The sequence below is a fragment of the Cydia pomonella genome, chromosome 1, assembly GCF_033807575.1.
Source record: "Cydia pomonella isolate Wapato2018A chromosome 1, ilCydPomo1, whole genome shotgun sequence".
In the NCBI taxonomy this organism is placed as follows: Eukaryota; Metazoa; Arthropoda; class Insecta; order Lepidoptera; family Tortricidae; genus Cydia; species Cydia pomonella.
Genome location: NC_084703.1, coordinates 125,309 through 142,271, shown reverse-complemented (window position 1 = coordinate 142,271; position 16,963 = coordinate 125,309). Strand labels below are relative to the sequence as shown.

General features: G+C 41.5%; 1 protein-coding gene across 3 annotated transcripts in view; it reads left to right on the top strand.

The window, feature by feature from the left end:
* The first annotated feature begins 260 nt into the window (after positions 1 to 260).
* Positions 261 to 16,963, top strand: part of LOC133526206 (uncharacterized) — a 49,269-nt gene continuing 32,566 nt past the window's right edge. Inside the window, exons 1-4 of one of the 3 annotated variants that reach the window (XM_061862736.1) lie at positions 261 to 539; positions 2,023 to 2,155; positions 4,621 to 4,815; positions 16,370 to 16,426. In XM_061862736.1, coding sequence (XP_061718720.1) covers positions 497 to 539; positions 2,023 to 2,155; positions 4,621 to 4,815; positions 16,370 to 16,426 — 428 coding nt within the window. In that variant the 5' untranslated portion in view covers positions 261 to 496. The remainder of the gene's footprint in view (positions 540 to 2,022; positions 2,156 to 4,620; positions 4,816 to 16,369; positions 16,427 to 16,963) is intronic. The other 2 variants (XM_061862729.1, XM_061862745.1) reach the window with 2 other exon arrangements.

The following is a 16,963-nucleotide window of genomic DNA, read 5'->3' as shown; positions in this document are numbered from 1 at the left end:
TTTAATTTTTAATTTTATGTGTACAAGTAATTAAGTAAGTATTGTAATTTTAATGTATATTTGTTCTTATTAATTTATATTTTGTCTAGCTATTTTTATCAAAATTGCTATAATATTAATGATTGTGTAATTATGGATCGCATGTATCTGAAATAAAAGAATTTATTTATTATTATTATTATTTTAGTAAGAAAATTGATGTATGCAGTGGGCAATCTATGCTTAGGTACTTATTTATCTATGGCTTAAGCGTCATTATCATCCCAGTTATGAAATTGAGCCTATTTTATATGATGCGAAAGTTATCGGTTAAATGGCACGTCATACAGGAATGGAAGCACGTTTCCACGTGTTTACATTTAATTAAAATTATCTCTTATGCATTTTCCGCTAGTGAACATTATTTTGTCAAAGTTGATTAAGTTATTAGACTTATAATTGAATTCTGTGTAATCATAATTAAAACGATACCGCTGTAAAGTTCCTCTCATACAACATGTTCCGCTTTTTGCTTGTAGTCGCGTTAATCTGCTCTCAGTGTAAGTATTAATATAATTTAATTTAATATAATTTTTTTATTTGCTTTAGTAAACTAACTCATAGATGAATTTAAAACTAACAATAATTGGAACAGTGTGTTGTTAGGGTTCCGTAGCCAAATGGCAAAAAACGGAACCGTTATAGATTCGTCATATCCGTCTGTCTGTCCGATTATGTCACAGCCACTTTTTTCCGAAACTATAAGAGCTATACTGTTCAAACTTGGTAAGTAGATGTATTCTATGAACCGCATTAAGATTTTTACACAAAAATATAAAAAAAAAAAACAATAAATTTTGGGGGTCCCAATACTTAGAACTGAAACTCAAAAATCTTTTTTCATCAAACCCTTACGTGTGGGGTATCTATGGATAGGTCTTGTAAAATGATATTAAGGTTTCTAATATATTTTTTTTCTAAACTGAAAAGTTTGCGCGAGAGACACTTCCAAAGTGGTAAAATGTGTCCCCCCCCCCGTAACTTCTAAAATAACAGAATGAAAAATCAAAAATAAATGTATGATATACATTGCCATGCAAACTTCCACCGAAAATTGGTTTAAACGAGATCTAGTAAGTTGTTTTTTTTAATACGTTATAAAATTAAAAAAAAAAAATTTTTTTCATCAAACCCATACGTGTGGGGTATCTTTGGATAGGTCTTCAAAAATGATATTTAGGTTTCTAATATCATTTTTTTCTAAACTGAATAGTTTGCGCGAGAGACACTTCCAAAGTAAAAAAAAAGTGTGTCCCCCCCTTTAACTTCTAAAATAACAGAATGAAAAATCTGAAAAAAATATATGATATACATTACCATGCAAACTTCCACCGAAAATTGGTTTCGACAAGGTCTAGTTAGTAGTTTTTTTAATACGTCATAAATGGTACGGAACCCTTCATGGGCGAGTCCAACTCGCACTTGGCCGCTTTTTTTAATCAATGAATTAATTGAACTGAATAAGTAATATAACTAAATTATGGACAATTGCGCTACCTTTCCACCAGAGTTGTACGAGAATGCGTGGCGAGTGATGTGTTTGTTAAGAACCAATAGAAAATTACAGATTACAGTTCTGTTGCGCTAAGGGAAGTAATCCTATTGGTTAACAAACACATCTCTCGCATCTGGTGGAAACGCCACCTTACACGATCGACCGTCCTACAGTAAGCTCAATGAGGCTTATGTTGTGGGATATATTACATAATATCTCTCTGCTTTACCTTAAGATTGACTGGTAACTGGTAAAAAATGCCTTTTGGCATCAAGTCCGTCTTTTGTACGATAAGGTTTCTTTTTGTGCAATAAAGTTTAAATAAATAAAATATAGCTGAATACAAAGTAAACATCCATAATTCCCAAATAAATGCCATTACTGGGATTTATCTTAAATACAAGGAAATCGTATTAATCTTACCATCAGGTGATCCGTCTGCTCGTTTGCCTCCTCTACCATAAAAAAATATATATATCGTTTTGCAGACGTGAGCGTCGGACCGTTGCCGGCGCGGAGGCGAAGCAGGCCCCCCACCTCTCAAAAATATAGTATTTTTCCAATTTTTGGACGAGTCACACCTTCGCCGGAGATTGTTGAATTTGTGGATTATGTATTTGGGTAAGTTATAACAAGATATTCATTTATAACTATGTTATGCAAGTATTGACATTAAGAGATTAGTAGCAGAAACCAGACCAGAGGGCTCGTCGCCAACATTTTAGCATCTACAACATGTAAATCTAAGGTTGTCCACTGGATCGCAGCGAGGCAGCGGAGCGGTAAGCGAGATAACGCCACCAAAACGAGTTTTAGAGCAAAATGGCTGTGACAGACATACAGCCAGACTCGAGTGATCCTATAAGGGTTCCGTTTTTAGGGTCCCGTAGCCAAATGGCAAAAAACGGAACCCTTATAGATTCGTCATGTCCGTCTGTCTGTCCGATTATGTCACAGCCACTTTTGGCCCAAACTATAAGAGCTATACTGTTAAAACTTGGTAAGTAGATGTATTCTATGAACCTTATTAAGATTTTTACACAAAAATAGAAAAAAAAAACAATAAATTTTGGGGGTTCCCCATACTTAGAGCTGAAACTCAAAAAATCTTTTTTCATCAAACCCATACGTGTGGGGTATCTATGGATAGGTGAGGAGGTAAAAATGATAATGAGGTTTCTAATCATTTTTTTCTAAACTGAATAGTTTGCGCGAGAGACACTTCCAAAGTGGTAAAATGTGTCCCCCCCCCGTAACTTCTAAAATAAGAGAATGATAAACTAAAAATATGTGATGTACATTACCATGCAAACTTCCACCGAAAATTGGTTTGAACGAGATCTAATAAATAGTTTTTTTTAATACTTCATAAAACTCATAAATGGTACGGAACCCTTCATGGGCGAGTCCGACTCGCACTTGGCCGCTTTTTTTTACTTCTGAGGAGTGAAACCCTTAAAACAAACAAGATTTTTTTACAGATGAACTTATTTAGGAATTCTATAAGCAATTTCGCCATTGCTCACAAATAATAAATAAAACCTTTCCTAGCGGACGTGGGGATAACGTACACAATATAAAAAAATCGGTTAAAATTATTTACAAGTGCAATATAAATAAATTAAATCAACTATTAACGTTAATGCACACCTATCAACTTTATGCAAGCATATGTACCTACCTCCAACTTCAATTTTCATGTTCATCCTCACACCCTAGAACCTAAATGGTCACGCACTGTGCGGTTTAAGAGGAACTTCCTCCCGCGCACGCTCCGGTTGTGGAATGAGCTACCTGCCGAGGTTTTCCCGAGGGTCTACAGTATGAGGTTCTTCAAAAAAGGATTGTACAGATTTTTAAAGGGTCGACAACGCGCATGTAACACCTCTGGAGTTGCACGCGTCCATAGGCTACGGTGACTGCTTACCATCAGGCGGGCCGTATGCTTGCTTGCCACCGTCGTGGTATAAAAAAGGGGTTGAAGTTTGAATGGAGAATGAGTAAAAAAAGCAGATGGTATGAAATATGTTTCCAGATGCGTAATTCAGGCTTTAAAAAGTAAATCACCCTATCCCTTTAAATTAGAGGATGAAAGATTGTCATAAGCAACTTTTCAAAAGAAGTAAAATCCCATCAAAAACATTTTCATGTAAAATGTTGCCAAGACTAAAACATAAGGCTCACATTGTCAGAAAGAAAAGTTATCAGATCTCTTGTAGAGCCAATGGCATGGTAGTCAAAATAAGCGGCTTGGCCGTTTCGTTACTACAAGAAGTATTGTATATTGAAAAATAATGAATAATGAATAATTTTTTCACCTTACAACCATCAGACGGTAGTTGTTGAGAGCTTGTCGTATGATGTCTTGCTGGCCAGCACTTTTTAAACTTTCCCTAAAACTTCGGCGTCGGTACACACGCGTACCTGCCAAAGGAGCAAAGTTCATCCACACTTTTTAGATACATGGCACACCAAGAATAAAGCGGGCATCTCGCTCGTTTCTTCCTAGAACGTGCGGAATGTGGAATGTCTTGCCTCCTGAGGTATTTCCTTTGCGCTACGACATGGGATTCTTCAAGAAGCGGGTATTTAGGGTTCTCAAGGGTCCGCAACGCTTAAGTGGCTCCTATGGTGTTGCTTATGTCCATGGGCGACGATGATCGCTTCCTATCAGGCGGCTCGTCTGCTCGTTTGCTGACTATGCTAACATAAAAAAAATATCACAACATTATCGCCTTCGCACCAAGGGTATGTTACATATTTCGGACGCCGCACCAGACAAGAGTTCACTACAGTGTCAAAATGACCTTCGCAGTGAACCTGTTTGGTTAAAATTATCTCTAAGTGAGTCTCTATGGCATTTTATATATTTCACGAATGGCCCACTTCTGCAGAACAAATTGTATTTATCTCTTCATTACAAAATGGAACAACCTCATTATTAAATGAAACATAATTTGGTTCAGTGTTTCCCAAGGAGCGGATATACATTTTTATCATTTAAGTAATTAGCGTTTGTCGACAAACGATTGTCATCCTGGCTAGCCCTAAAAACCCCATCTTATTACTGCTTTACACTCTTACAGGAAACGACGGTCTAATGCGTGGTATGCTAGTACAGATGACAAAGAACAATATAATAATGACAAGGCTGCTCGGACTGATAGCAATAATACGGCGACCGATGTGGATAGCGGCGAAGACCTGCGGCCCTCCGGGTTGAATATCCAGGCTAACCTTGGATTTGAACAATACTGGCATGGCGGAGACTGGGTTTATAGGTAAGATCGGGACTGGGTATACAGGTAGGACCGGTACTGGGTCTACATCTACAGTAGTACCGCCCGAGCTAGCGGTGTCGCTGGGCAGCGGCGAGTCGCTGCGGCCGCGAAGCTCGAACCTCCATGCCAACCTGGGCTTCGAGCATTACCGGCCCGGCGGTGAGTGGGTCTACACTCTACAGATAGGACCGCCACTGGGTCTACAGATGAGAGTCAGGATGGCGGGTGTACCTAAACAAAAAGCACACTATATTTTTGTACCTAATTTGTAATATTTAGTAACTCCTTTAAAAAAATGTTCCCCCCGGCACTTAAAGTTATTACCAAAAAACAGTACACTCGCCATTCTGACTGTCAGTATGGCGGGAGTACGTACGCAATGATCAGAAATCAGAAATTATTTACTTATTTGCATCGATACAGTATGGGGATTTTACAATACAGTGTTAGAGTTCATGTATCTAGCTTGCATGCAAGCGTGCAAATTTATAATCAGTAAAATTATAAAAAATAAATTTAAATAAATACTAAATGTCAAATCGAAATAATTGAATTAGTTAACATAATAGGCGTATCACAAGTAATGCAATTATATAACGAAATATTTGGATACTGTTGGTATTCGAAATAGGTCTTTACGCTGTAAAAACAACGCTCTAAGAGCCAGTTTGTAAGACTGCGCTTTAAGGCGTTTCCCTCTAGCAACTTTAGTTCCTCCGGGAGATGTTTTTTTTTATACTACGTGGGTGGCAAACAACTCAAACAAGCATACGGCCTGCCTGATGGTAGGCAGTCTCCGCTAGCCTATGTACGCCGGCAACTCCAGATTTGACGACCGGTTTGGCCTAGTGGGTAGTGACCCTGCCTACGAAGCTGATGGTCCCGGGTTCAAATCCTGGTAAGGGCATTTATTCGTGTGATGAACATGGATATTTGTTCCCAAGTCATGGGTGTTTTCTATGTATTTATATAATATTATATATATCGTTGTCTAAGTACCCTCAACACAAGCCTTATTGAGCTTACTGTGGAACTTAGTCAATTTATGTAATAATGTCCTATAATATTTATTTATTGCCGACCCTATCCCCCCCCCCCCCTATATTTATTATTGTTACCATTCAGTCAAAAAAGGCTAAACGGGGGCTGTTAGTAAGTATCAGTTACATTACATGACCTTTGCAGCACTTTGTACGTTTTAGTAAGAAGAGAAGATTTTTCACAATAACCCAAAAGCTATTTTCGCTATAGTTTTCATTCAAAGTATTTATATGACGAAACGTGCCGAGAAAAGATATGCATTGCCTTTTGCCATTTGTCTCGTCTTGGCGGGGGCACGGCCGTGCCCCCAGATTAAGCTTTTGTTTCAGGATTTTTTCATATTTTTTTGGGCCCATGGTTCAAAAGTTAGAGGGGGGGGGACTTATTTTTTTCTTTCGGAGCGATTATTTCTTATAAAAAAAAGGTTTTCAGAGACCGTTATTCGTTTTGAAAGACCTTATGCAACCATACGCCACACTACAGGGTCAAAGCCAACAAAAATCAAAGAAAACAGTCATTTTGTATGGGAGGTATCCTAATTTTTTCAAATACTTTTTTATTTTACCCGTTCTGTCGCAATGCATGTTTTATGTATCCATGCCAAATTACAGCTATCTAGCACTAAAGATCACGGAGCAAACCCACGGACAGACGGACATGGTGAAACTACTTATATAAGAGTTTCTAGTTGACTACGAAACCCAAAAAATACACTGCATAACATGTTAACAACGAATCGAGAACGAGTGGAAAAAAATGAAGACATCATAAAAATGTTGTGATGGTACTGAATCCTCGGGGTGCGTGTCCGACTCGCACTTAATCATTTTTTTTTCAAACCAGGGGGCCCCGCGATCTATTGTGCTAAGGGCCCCGCGCCTTCTTAATCCGCCCCTGACAAAACTCGACACGTGTTCCGCCTCTCTACGAGGCATCCTCAGATGTTGACGGTTATACAGTATATTTAAGGTCTGTGCCTTCGGCTTGACCTTTCGGAGATTACCTGTCATACCAATACATGCAATTGTGCTGAGCAGCTAACACCGGATCGAGTCTGCGACCGTCCTGCGCCCCGCGCGGCCGCGCGAGCGGCGCGGGACGCGCGGGGAGGGGCGCCGGCCGGCTAGCGAGCGACGAGTCGCGCGCGCTTCTTCAGTACGCTGTTATTACCGCTACAGTGCGTTGTGTTGTGTATTTGCTAACGTTGTGTAATGTTCGTGTTGTGTTATGAGAGTTTAAAAGCGAAAACCGTAAGTAAATTTGGTTTTTTATTATATGCCGTGATTGGGTCTGTTGAATTAAATATGGTTTGTTTTGCGTACGAATAATTTGTGACCGAGTTTTAATATAGAGACGCAGTTATTTGTTTTCTGCATGTTCATCATTGGAGGCGTTTGTGTTTCTTGCCTTTTAGTGTTCTGTTAATAGGTATATTCCGGTTTTTCTGTGAATTCTCCTGCTTATAAGTTTATCTGTGCGGGTTGCGGTTATTAAGGCGATCTGAAATTGTCAATCATATAAAATCATAGATATTGGTCTGAGCACCAGCCCGATATGGGACAATATTACAAGTCGTGATTTTTCGCGATGACTGTTGATGGCTCACCAACCGCAGCGGCGGTAGACTTGGGCTCGTCAACCGCAGCCGCAGCAGAAGTCTGCTCGTCAGCCGCAGCCGCAGCAGAACGCGGCTCGCCAGCCGCAGCCGCAGCCGTACGGCTCAAATTTTCGGCGGCAGCCGCAGCCGTGAGGCTCAAATCGAGCCGCAGTTGAAGCTGCATGGCCAGATGCGACCCTATACCCGCAACCACAAGACTCGGTGTAACTCCCGACTGTAGCCTGAAGGCATAGTTTGCTTTTAAGATTTAACTTCAAATTTGAAGTTTTTACTGACGTACTAGCACTACAGTCACCTGAACTAACAATCTTGACTTATGCTAAAAATGCACACTGCTATACACACACTGTGCTATAACACATGTTTAATATGCCGTTGGCGCAAGCTGTGGTGGATTGCTTTGGAGTTTGCAAATGGGTGATGTAACCACATGCTTTCAGATGGTGGAAGCTGGTGACTTGGTGGCGCTAGGGGAGCTGTTGGACGAGCATGCAGCGACGCCGGAAGATGATTCCGTGTTGGAGAATTTGAAGCTCTTAGTGCAAGAGAACTACCCGGATGGCTGGACGACTTGGACAGTGGTGAAGGCGACAATGGAAGATATGGGCGAAGTTGATCCACAAATTTTAAACAAATTACGATTCGCGCTCCCAACAGTAGAGGTGATGAAGGCCTTTTTTCCATCTATGATGCACGTATCCGAGAAAACTTTTCGGGATATGAAGATAAAAATGCTCCAATGACCTTTTACGCGGGCACTGATAATGGGACCACCAGCCTTAGCTAACAGGATAAGAGGTTCCGCCGCGAAGACAGAGCTGTTTAATAAGGCGTTGACGGAATTAAAACCTACGTTTCTAAGTCGTAAAGAGGCTCTTAAAATCTTAAAACAGACGGAGTCGGACTCGGGGGAATCAAGCTCGGCGTCTCGCAGCCAGCGCAGCACAGCTAGTCAAAACAGGCGACGAAGCATGTCGCGTTCGAGCGAACCAAAAAGATCCAGGATAGACCTCTTGGAAGAAAAAGTCGAGGGCATGTTCGCGGAGCTCTTGCACAGACTCGAAAAGAGGGAGGAATTGCCCCCCCCCCCCCCCTTTTTCAAATGGTGACCAACATCGGTATAGCGAGTCAGACGATGACTTAGAGGATTTCTCGGGGGCTTCATCCATAGCAGAAACCGAGCGTACAGAGGAGACCTGGTGCCCGCCGGATCTAGTTTCTCAGGAAGATTTTTTACTGCCAGAAGTTAGAGAGGAACAGCCCCCTGTTCCCGAGCCAACGGTAGAAATTAAAGCCGAAGGAATGGCTTGCCAAAAGTTAGGTTCCAAGTCCTGGAATAAGATTAAATATAAGGAGGTGGAGAAGCGGTTAAAGGCAAGCCCGGTATTCAGCGGTTTAAAAGTTAACTCCCCGCTAGAGCGGCTGACTCAAAAGTCGTTCACTTCGTCTGTGTTGTTGAGAATGGACGATGTGTTGGGTACTATTACCCACGGCCTCTTAAGACAACGTAAGGAGTTGGGGGAAGAGATACAAAAGGTCTTATCAAAAGACAAAGTCTTGCTTGACGAGATGAAGAAAGCCCTCTCTAACCCGTCATCTCAGTTTAAGAGTACTTCGGACGATTTACTTCACCTGGCATGCGCTCGCAGATCAGAGGCGATAGATTTGCGCAGAAAATATTTTAAAGCTGGGTCAGACTACTTGTCAGGGAAGCTACAGGATATACCGCCATCAGAGGAATGTTTGTTTGACGAACGGAAATTGACAGAATTTATAAAAGAAGAAGGTGGTTTTTATAAAATATTTCCTTCAAGATCAGGCAAGTCTTACCATTTTACAAACCGGAAGGTTGTCAAAAAGATCCGGAACACCTCAGAACCGATGGCCACATCTCGACCTTCTAAGAGTTCGGAACCAAAATGGAAGTCTCGACCAGGTGCTTCAGCCTCATCCTTTCGCAAGCGCCAGAGTGAGTCAACGAGCCACTCCAAGAAGTCGAACGACCGCACTCGGCGACACGGCAAAGTTCGACGTTTCTGAAGTGAGGTTCCAGGGAGGTCGGTTACAAAATTATCTACAAATCTGGAAGGACCTCGGGGCACCTCCCTGGATTTTAAAAACGATACAGGGTTATTCTATTCCATTCGTAAAAAAGCCACCGTCAATACCCTTCAACGAGAGAACCATAGACGCATTTTCAACCAAAACCTCAAGGTTAATGGAATCAGAGATACAAAGTCTAATAGCCCAAGGAGTAGCCGAAAGGACAACAGAGGAAGCGGGTTTCTTGTCTCAAATATTCCTCATCCCGAAGCAAAATGGCAAAATACGTCAGATTTTCAACCTGAAACGTTTAAACTTGTATCTGCAACCCAAAAGGTTCAGGCTGATAAACCAAAACAAAATTCCAGAATTCTTACAGAACGGAGACTTTATGGGAAAACTGGATTTGTCTCAAGCATATTTCCACGTGCCTATCAAGGAAAGCCATCGAAGGTTCCTCTGCTTTGCTTTCAAGGGTCACGTATATCGAATGACCTCTCTCCCGTTCGGACTCGCAACGGCTCCGTTGGCATTTTCTCGTCTGAGCAACTGGGTAGCAGGCGTTCTAAGGTCAAGAGACATACGGGTTCTGGTTTATCTGGACGACTTCCTTTTTGCGCATCAAAATCCAGAGGTTTTAAACTGTCACATAAAGTCAGCAATTCATCTATTAAGTCAGCTAGGATGGACAGTAAATCGAGAAAAGTCAGTACTCGAAGCCACACAGCAGATGGAATTTCTCGGTATTCAGTGGGACACCTCGCAAAATCTGAAGTCGCTACCCAAATCAAAGCGAAGCGACATTCAAAAAATTCTGGAATTGGAAAGAAGGATCTTCTTTGATCGGCAAGCTGGGTTTCGCAGCATTAGTGGTTCCACTGGGTCGCCTTTTTACGCGAAATTTGCAACGAGCTGGCCGACTTCTCCCCGAAGACCAGCCATCGACCAGAAGGCTAATCCCAGTGTCCGCCCTGATGGATTGCCAGTGGTGGCTAGAAAACTCGGAGAAACCGGGACGGATATTTCAAGGAGAACCGTCAATTTTTCTTTCTACAGACGCATCAGATCTGGGTTGGGGCATTCAGATGAACGGAGAAACTTTAGAAGGCTTATGGACTCCAGCTCAGAAGCTATGGCACGTCAATCGCAAGGAACTTTACACCGTCCTAATAGCATTGGAATGTTGTCAAGAAACCATTGCCACAAAAACGGTAATGTTACAAGCAGACAATCGAACAGTGGTATCCTATCTGAGGAATCAAGGAGGGACGAAATCGCTGACGTTGTTAGATCTAACGAAAAAGATATTGATGCTTGCTCAGGAGTTGAGAGTTACGTTAGTCCCGTTTTACATCCCGGGTCGCTACAATGTCATAGCGGACTGTCTGTCGAGGAACAAGAATTTACCAGATTGGCATCTCAGTCGAACTGTGACAACTCGGGTGTTTATGAAATGGGGCGTCCCACAAGTAGACCTATTTGCGACATTCCAGTCGAAAGTGGTGCCGCTTTATGCAACAATGGATGCAAGGGACAATCAGGCGTCATTTGTGAATGCTTTCAGCAGGATATGGGACTACGAGCTGGCTTGGCTGTTTCCGCCTCCGCCTCTGATTCCAAGAGTGCTGCAGCACTTGAACAAGGCATCGGGGATTTATCTGCTCGTCGTTCCTCGGTGGGAACATGTATTCTGGAGAGCAGATGTGAGGAGCCGAGCATTGGCGCCGCCTTTTCGAATTTGGAATCTAGACCAGCATCTCACGGATCTTTCCACAAACAGGCCTCCACCAGATGTATACAATCTTCATTTGGAGGTTTGGAAGATACGGGGTGGAGTAAGTTGATTAGCGGTTTAGAGTCCGAAGATATCGACCTTCTTTTGTCAGCCTCGCGTTAATCTACTTGGAAGACATATAAGTCAGCATGGTCACAATGGAGGAGATGGTGTATACGGAATGGAGCAGAGCCAAACAGGCCGCGCCCGCAGCAGCTAGCGACCTACCTAGGATACTTGAATCGCTGCAAAAGATTGAGTTACCCTTCAATTCTAGTACAAAAATCGGCAATCATATCATTATCTGATCCGGAACAGGAAATGAAGCTGTCTGCACATCCCTTGGTAAAATACATGTTGAAAGCGATTAGTGTAAAGCAATCCGCCCGCTCGAGTAATAAACGGCCTGAGTCTGTGTGGAATATCGAGGATATGCTCCAGTGGCTTAAGGATCACCCTCCAGATCCAACGAGTATATTTCAAGTTTCTCGGCATACGGCTATTCTCTTATTATTGGCATCTGGGCGAAGGATCCATGACTTAACGTTACTATCAATAGGCAAAGATTTCTTTTCTGATTGTAACACTTCTATAATATTTTGGCCATCTTTTGGATCCAAAACAGATACGGCCAGTAGGCAACAGTCAGGATGGGAGTTAAAAAGTAGAAACGACGAAATCTTGGATGTTGTAAGATGGGTTCGTCGTTTGATCTCTGTTTCTGAGGCCAGAAGGAAAGGTTGTCACGGTTTAGACAGCTTGTTCATATCCACTAGGGGTGTAGTAAAAGCGGCGTCTCGAACGATTATCGCAGGTTGGCTAAAAGCGCCCTTCTCCGATCTTGGCATAAAATGTGGGCCTGGGTCTATAAGATCGGCTGTAGCCTCATATGATTATCAAAATGAAATTCCACTGGATCGTATTTTAGAAAAAGGAAACTGGCGCGGTTCAATCAACTTTTTCAAACATTATTGTAAAAAAGTTGATAAGTCAAAATATAGTATTGGCAGCGCGGGCTCTTTAAATGAGTCATTTAAAGCTATTTAATAGAATGGTTGGGTTTATTTGACTGATTTCATAATTGGTAATATGATCTCATAGGTAATTACAATTTGTGATTTTAAGATAAGGGTAACTCCTAGAGCTGAATTTGAAGGTTATTGTTATAAAAGATTAATGCCTTGTTAGTGCATTTATACTTACTATTACACTCTATGTTTGTCAGAAGTCTGATTTAATTATTTTTGTTTCTCTTTGCTACCAGTCAGAGCTTGACTGAATGAGCCATGAGGTGGATCTCATAGTTAATACTATTTCTTTTTGTTGATTCATGTTTTTTATATGAATAATAAGTTTTTTATGGAACATTCATTGTTTTTATTATCTCTGAAAGTATATCCACCTATCAATGTTATAAAGGTCACAGTACGCTGGGGTCGCCGGCAGGAGATAAACACTTCTCCGAAAGGTCAAGCCGAAGGCACAGACCTTAAATATGACCGTTTTCCACCCCGAAGGGAAGAAAACGGATATTTGAGGTCTTGCCGAGGCTTGACCTGAGTAAGGGCCTTGCCGGCATTGCATATAGGTACTAAAGAAGCGCGCGCGACTCGTCGCTCGCTAGCCGGCCGGCGCCCCTCCCCGCGCGTCCCGCGCCGCTCGCGCGGCCGCGCGGGGCGCAGGACGGTCGCAGACTCGATCCGGTGTTAGCTGCTCAGCACAATTGCATGTATTGGTATGACAGGTAATCTCCGAAAGGTCAAGCCTCGGCAAGACCTCAAATATCCGTTTTCTTCCCTTCGGGGTGGAAAACGGTCATATTATTATGTATATTCAGTCGCCGCACTTCGGACAGTCATCCTGGGTGTGTAGCCAGCATGCCAATCGTTTACGCTACAATAACGAAACGCTGTCTCTCATGCGCAACCAATTGGCATCTTGGCTAGGCTCCCTAGGTGCGTGCCATGCCAATCGTTTAATCATAATCATAATCATTTATTGTATAATTTTATAAATTACATGTCAATTATTTACGCAAAAATATATGAATTAAAAATTAATAATATAACAATCATTAATATAATTATATACTCTGGGTATAACTTATAATTTAAGCTTTAAAAATTCGTCGATCGTCGTCGACGAAGCCAAGTTTTTAATTTTCTTCTAAAACAATCTAGAGAAGGAGCCGAGGTGATTGACACTGGCAACTTATTATATACGGTCGGGCACATCACGTGAGTTATCTTCTCAGATCTTGCGAGGCGTCGTTTTACTGGCAACAACCTGTTCGGGTGTCGAAGCACGCGGTCTGAATCAGAGCGTTTTTTAAAATGGCATATATTTTTATAGGCATATGTGGCGATCTGTAATATTATTACCGACGGCAAGGTTAGTATACCAAGGTCCTTGAAGTAGGGCCTTGCGGAGGTACCTTGGGACAACTGCATCACCGCGCGCACGGCTCTTTTTTGGAGTCGGAACGCGCGTTGCCAGTCCGCGGCTCGCCCCCACAGCTCTGTGCCGTACTGCAAAAGCGAGTGGATAGTCGCAAAATAGCACGTCCGCACTACATGCCTTGGCACGACTCGAGCGAGGCGCCGCAGTGCGAAGCATGCACCGCCTAGCTTCCCACATAGCTTATCTATATGGGGAGCCCAGGACAGCTTTCGGTCGACCTCAAAACCCAAGAATGTAATGGATTCTACCTGCTCCAAAAATACGCCGCCAACTTGAACCTTTAGTGATCTCGGTGTGCGGCCACCGACTTGAAAATGGATAAAATGAGTCTTGGTTAAATTGAGCGCTAGGCCGTTTAGACTAAACCACCGAGATAACTGGTTTGCGGCTTCGTTGAGACAGGTCTCCAAGTCATCCACATTTTGCGCCGTTATAACACCTGCAACATCGTCTGCATACATTAAAATGTCGGCTGTTGTCATTGCTTGAGGCAGATCATTCAGTAACAGGGAAAACAGAATATTAGAAACCGACGATCCTTGGGCTACTCCCATGTATGTAGCTAGCGGATCGGACTTAGCTAATCCCCCATCCCCAAACACAACTTGGGATCGGCTACGCAAAGCGTCAGTGAGGAGGCTATGAGCTTTACCACCTATTCCGTAATGTAGCAACTTGGCATCGATGATGCTGTGGTCGGCCACATCGAATGCCTTAGAGAGGTCGCAGCATAGCATCGCAACTTGCTGCTTCCTCTCCAGGGCATCCATAATCTTACGTATGGCTTCACGCGCTAGGTCGGTAGTGCAGCGGCCGGACCTGTAAGCATATTGGCGGTCGGACAATGTATTTGTCTCATTTAAGAATGCTGTCAGTCGCTGACACAACCCATTTTCCAGCACCTTAGCAACGCACGGAATGATAGACACTGGTCGGTACCCATCTTCACATTCTCTTTTTCCTTTACCTTTGAAAAGGGGAGAGACCTTACTTATTTTTAAGGATTTTGGGTATGATCCTTCTCTAAGGCATAAATTATACAGGTGAGTGAGTACCGGAGATAAAGTATAGGCGGCAGCATTTAGCAAATCCATGGATACACCATAAATATGTTTACGCTACGACAACAAAAAAAAAAACCGATTGTACTTCAAAAGTGTTGACTGTTGTCATTCGATATAACAACATTTGGTATATTTTTAAAGGGTATCATCATTCATGTTTCTATTTTTCAGGTATTATATTTTTCATTTCATTTTATTTCAGCATACATAAGCATTACAGTAGTGTACCAAAGCGCTTACATACTACACATTAAAAAAAACATTCAATACACAATTTAACACACAAAATTAATTCAATAGCAGTTACATAATAATTTCTTATAATAAATAAAAATATAAAATATAGTTGTAATTTATATAATTAGCAATCAATTTAAAATAATTAATATATATATAAATTACGGATTACATAATTGTTTGTAAGTGACCTCTGTGAACTCAGTAAGAGAACAGCTAAACAAATCTATTTCAGTCGAGATCTTATTTAAAATATTGATTGCGATGACCAACGGTGCCGTAAGTAAGTTGGTGCGCCCCACCGCGCGCAGCAACTTACTCGCTAGAGCACGGATTGTGCACGACCCTCCGCCATACTTGAAATATATAACTGCCCGATTCGAAGAATGCGATACGATAACGATAAGTTCTGGTTTAGATAAGTTCTAGTATAATTGACAGAAGCAGCTCGATTCGGGCAACCAATGTCACTTTGACATTATAAATATCGTAGATAGATCTTTTTGGGATCACAGCAGAAACGAAATAAACGTCAATTTTGACATGTGTTTTAGTTATCGATCTTTTAAAAATTGGGCCGTAAGTTGCTAACAACAAGTTCCGCCCCACTTTTAATTTTGTATAGCCTACCATGCCGAGAACAAACAAAGAGAGTCGGGTACATGAGTGGGTAAAAAGGAATTATGTGGGCATTTGGAATTATATCCTTAATACATCATATAAAACATAGTTATTCACACTGTGCTTTAGATGAATTTAGCGTTATACCATTTGATTATTATTAGAAATAAGCATTATACTCAAAGAACGTTATAATAAATGTTTTTCGATATAATGAAGATTATAAGATATAAAGACTTTACATAATGTGAATATATCATTTGTTGTTATGTCAAACAATAATTATATGAAATGAGCGTTTTTGCAACTAATATTATATAATAAAAATTATAGCGATCGATACGCACACGTAAAAAACGTATACAATTCTAATTATTTTTTCAAAGTTTCTCAATATTACCCATTGGGGGTAATATTACTAGTAGCATTGCCAGGAATATTTCCACTTTGAGTAAGTTACTGGTTTAGGACTCTCTCCTCAAATCTAACTGCATGTTACTCATCGCGTCTTCGGTTGGTCGTCCTAGCCCGTTCGTGGTTCGTGGTACGATAGGACGATTTTTCGATCGGCTTCATTGACAGGACCAAAATCTGTAAAGACCAATCATCGTTATTTAAAAATTAAAGAGTAATTTGTAATAAACGAATTGAATTGATTGGTATAAATTATAATGAATAATTGTTTGTTTTCGTCAGGAAGGCGGAGCTAGACCATTGCAACACCTCCGACTCCTGCGGACACATGAACGACAAGTAAGTAGCTAGCAAGTTAGGGGGGGTGCCACGTCGCTTCCTATACAAGTGGCTATGCTGTAGTTCTGTAGTGGTACAGTTCTTACGCGGCTTATTATTACTAAACATTGTCTTCGGTCTTCGAACCTGATTAGCTCTAGAGTATTGGCGCTGAGAGGAGTCTTATGCCTAGCAGTAGGTCGTATCTGCGCACTCTCACTCATGAACGAATTGGCGATCCTTCGTCCGAAATAGATGCTTTTTACGTTTCAACAGACAACGTTGCCTTACCGTCTATTTATTAGCCTACGACGCACATCAGGGGCGTATGTTTGACGCCAATGTCCGTCTGTGGCCTCGTAGCTCTTCAACGGATGAACCTATTAAATTTACGTAAAAGCGAGTTTCCTTGCGGTGCTTCATAGCTGTTTCCCAAATTATAAGGCATTTTTGGCATAAAATGTTATTTTGTCATATAGCGTAGGGTTTTTTAATTTAGCTGTAATTGCAATAGTGGCTAAGTCGCTATATTTAATCAATATGTCACTCGGGCTAACT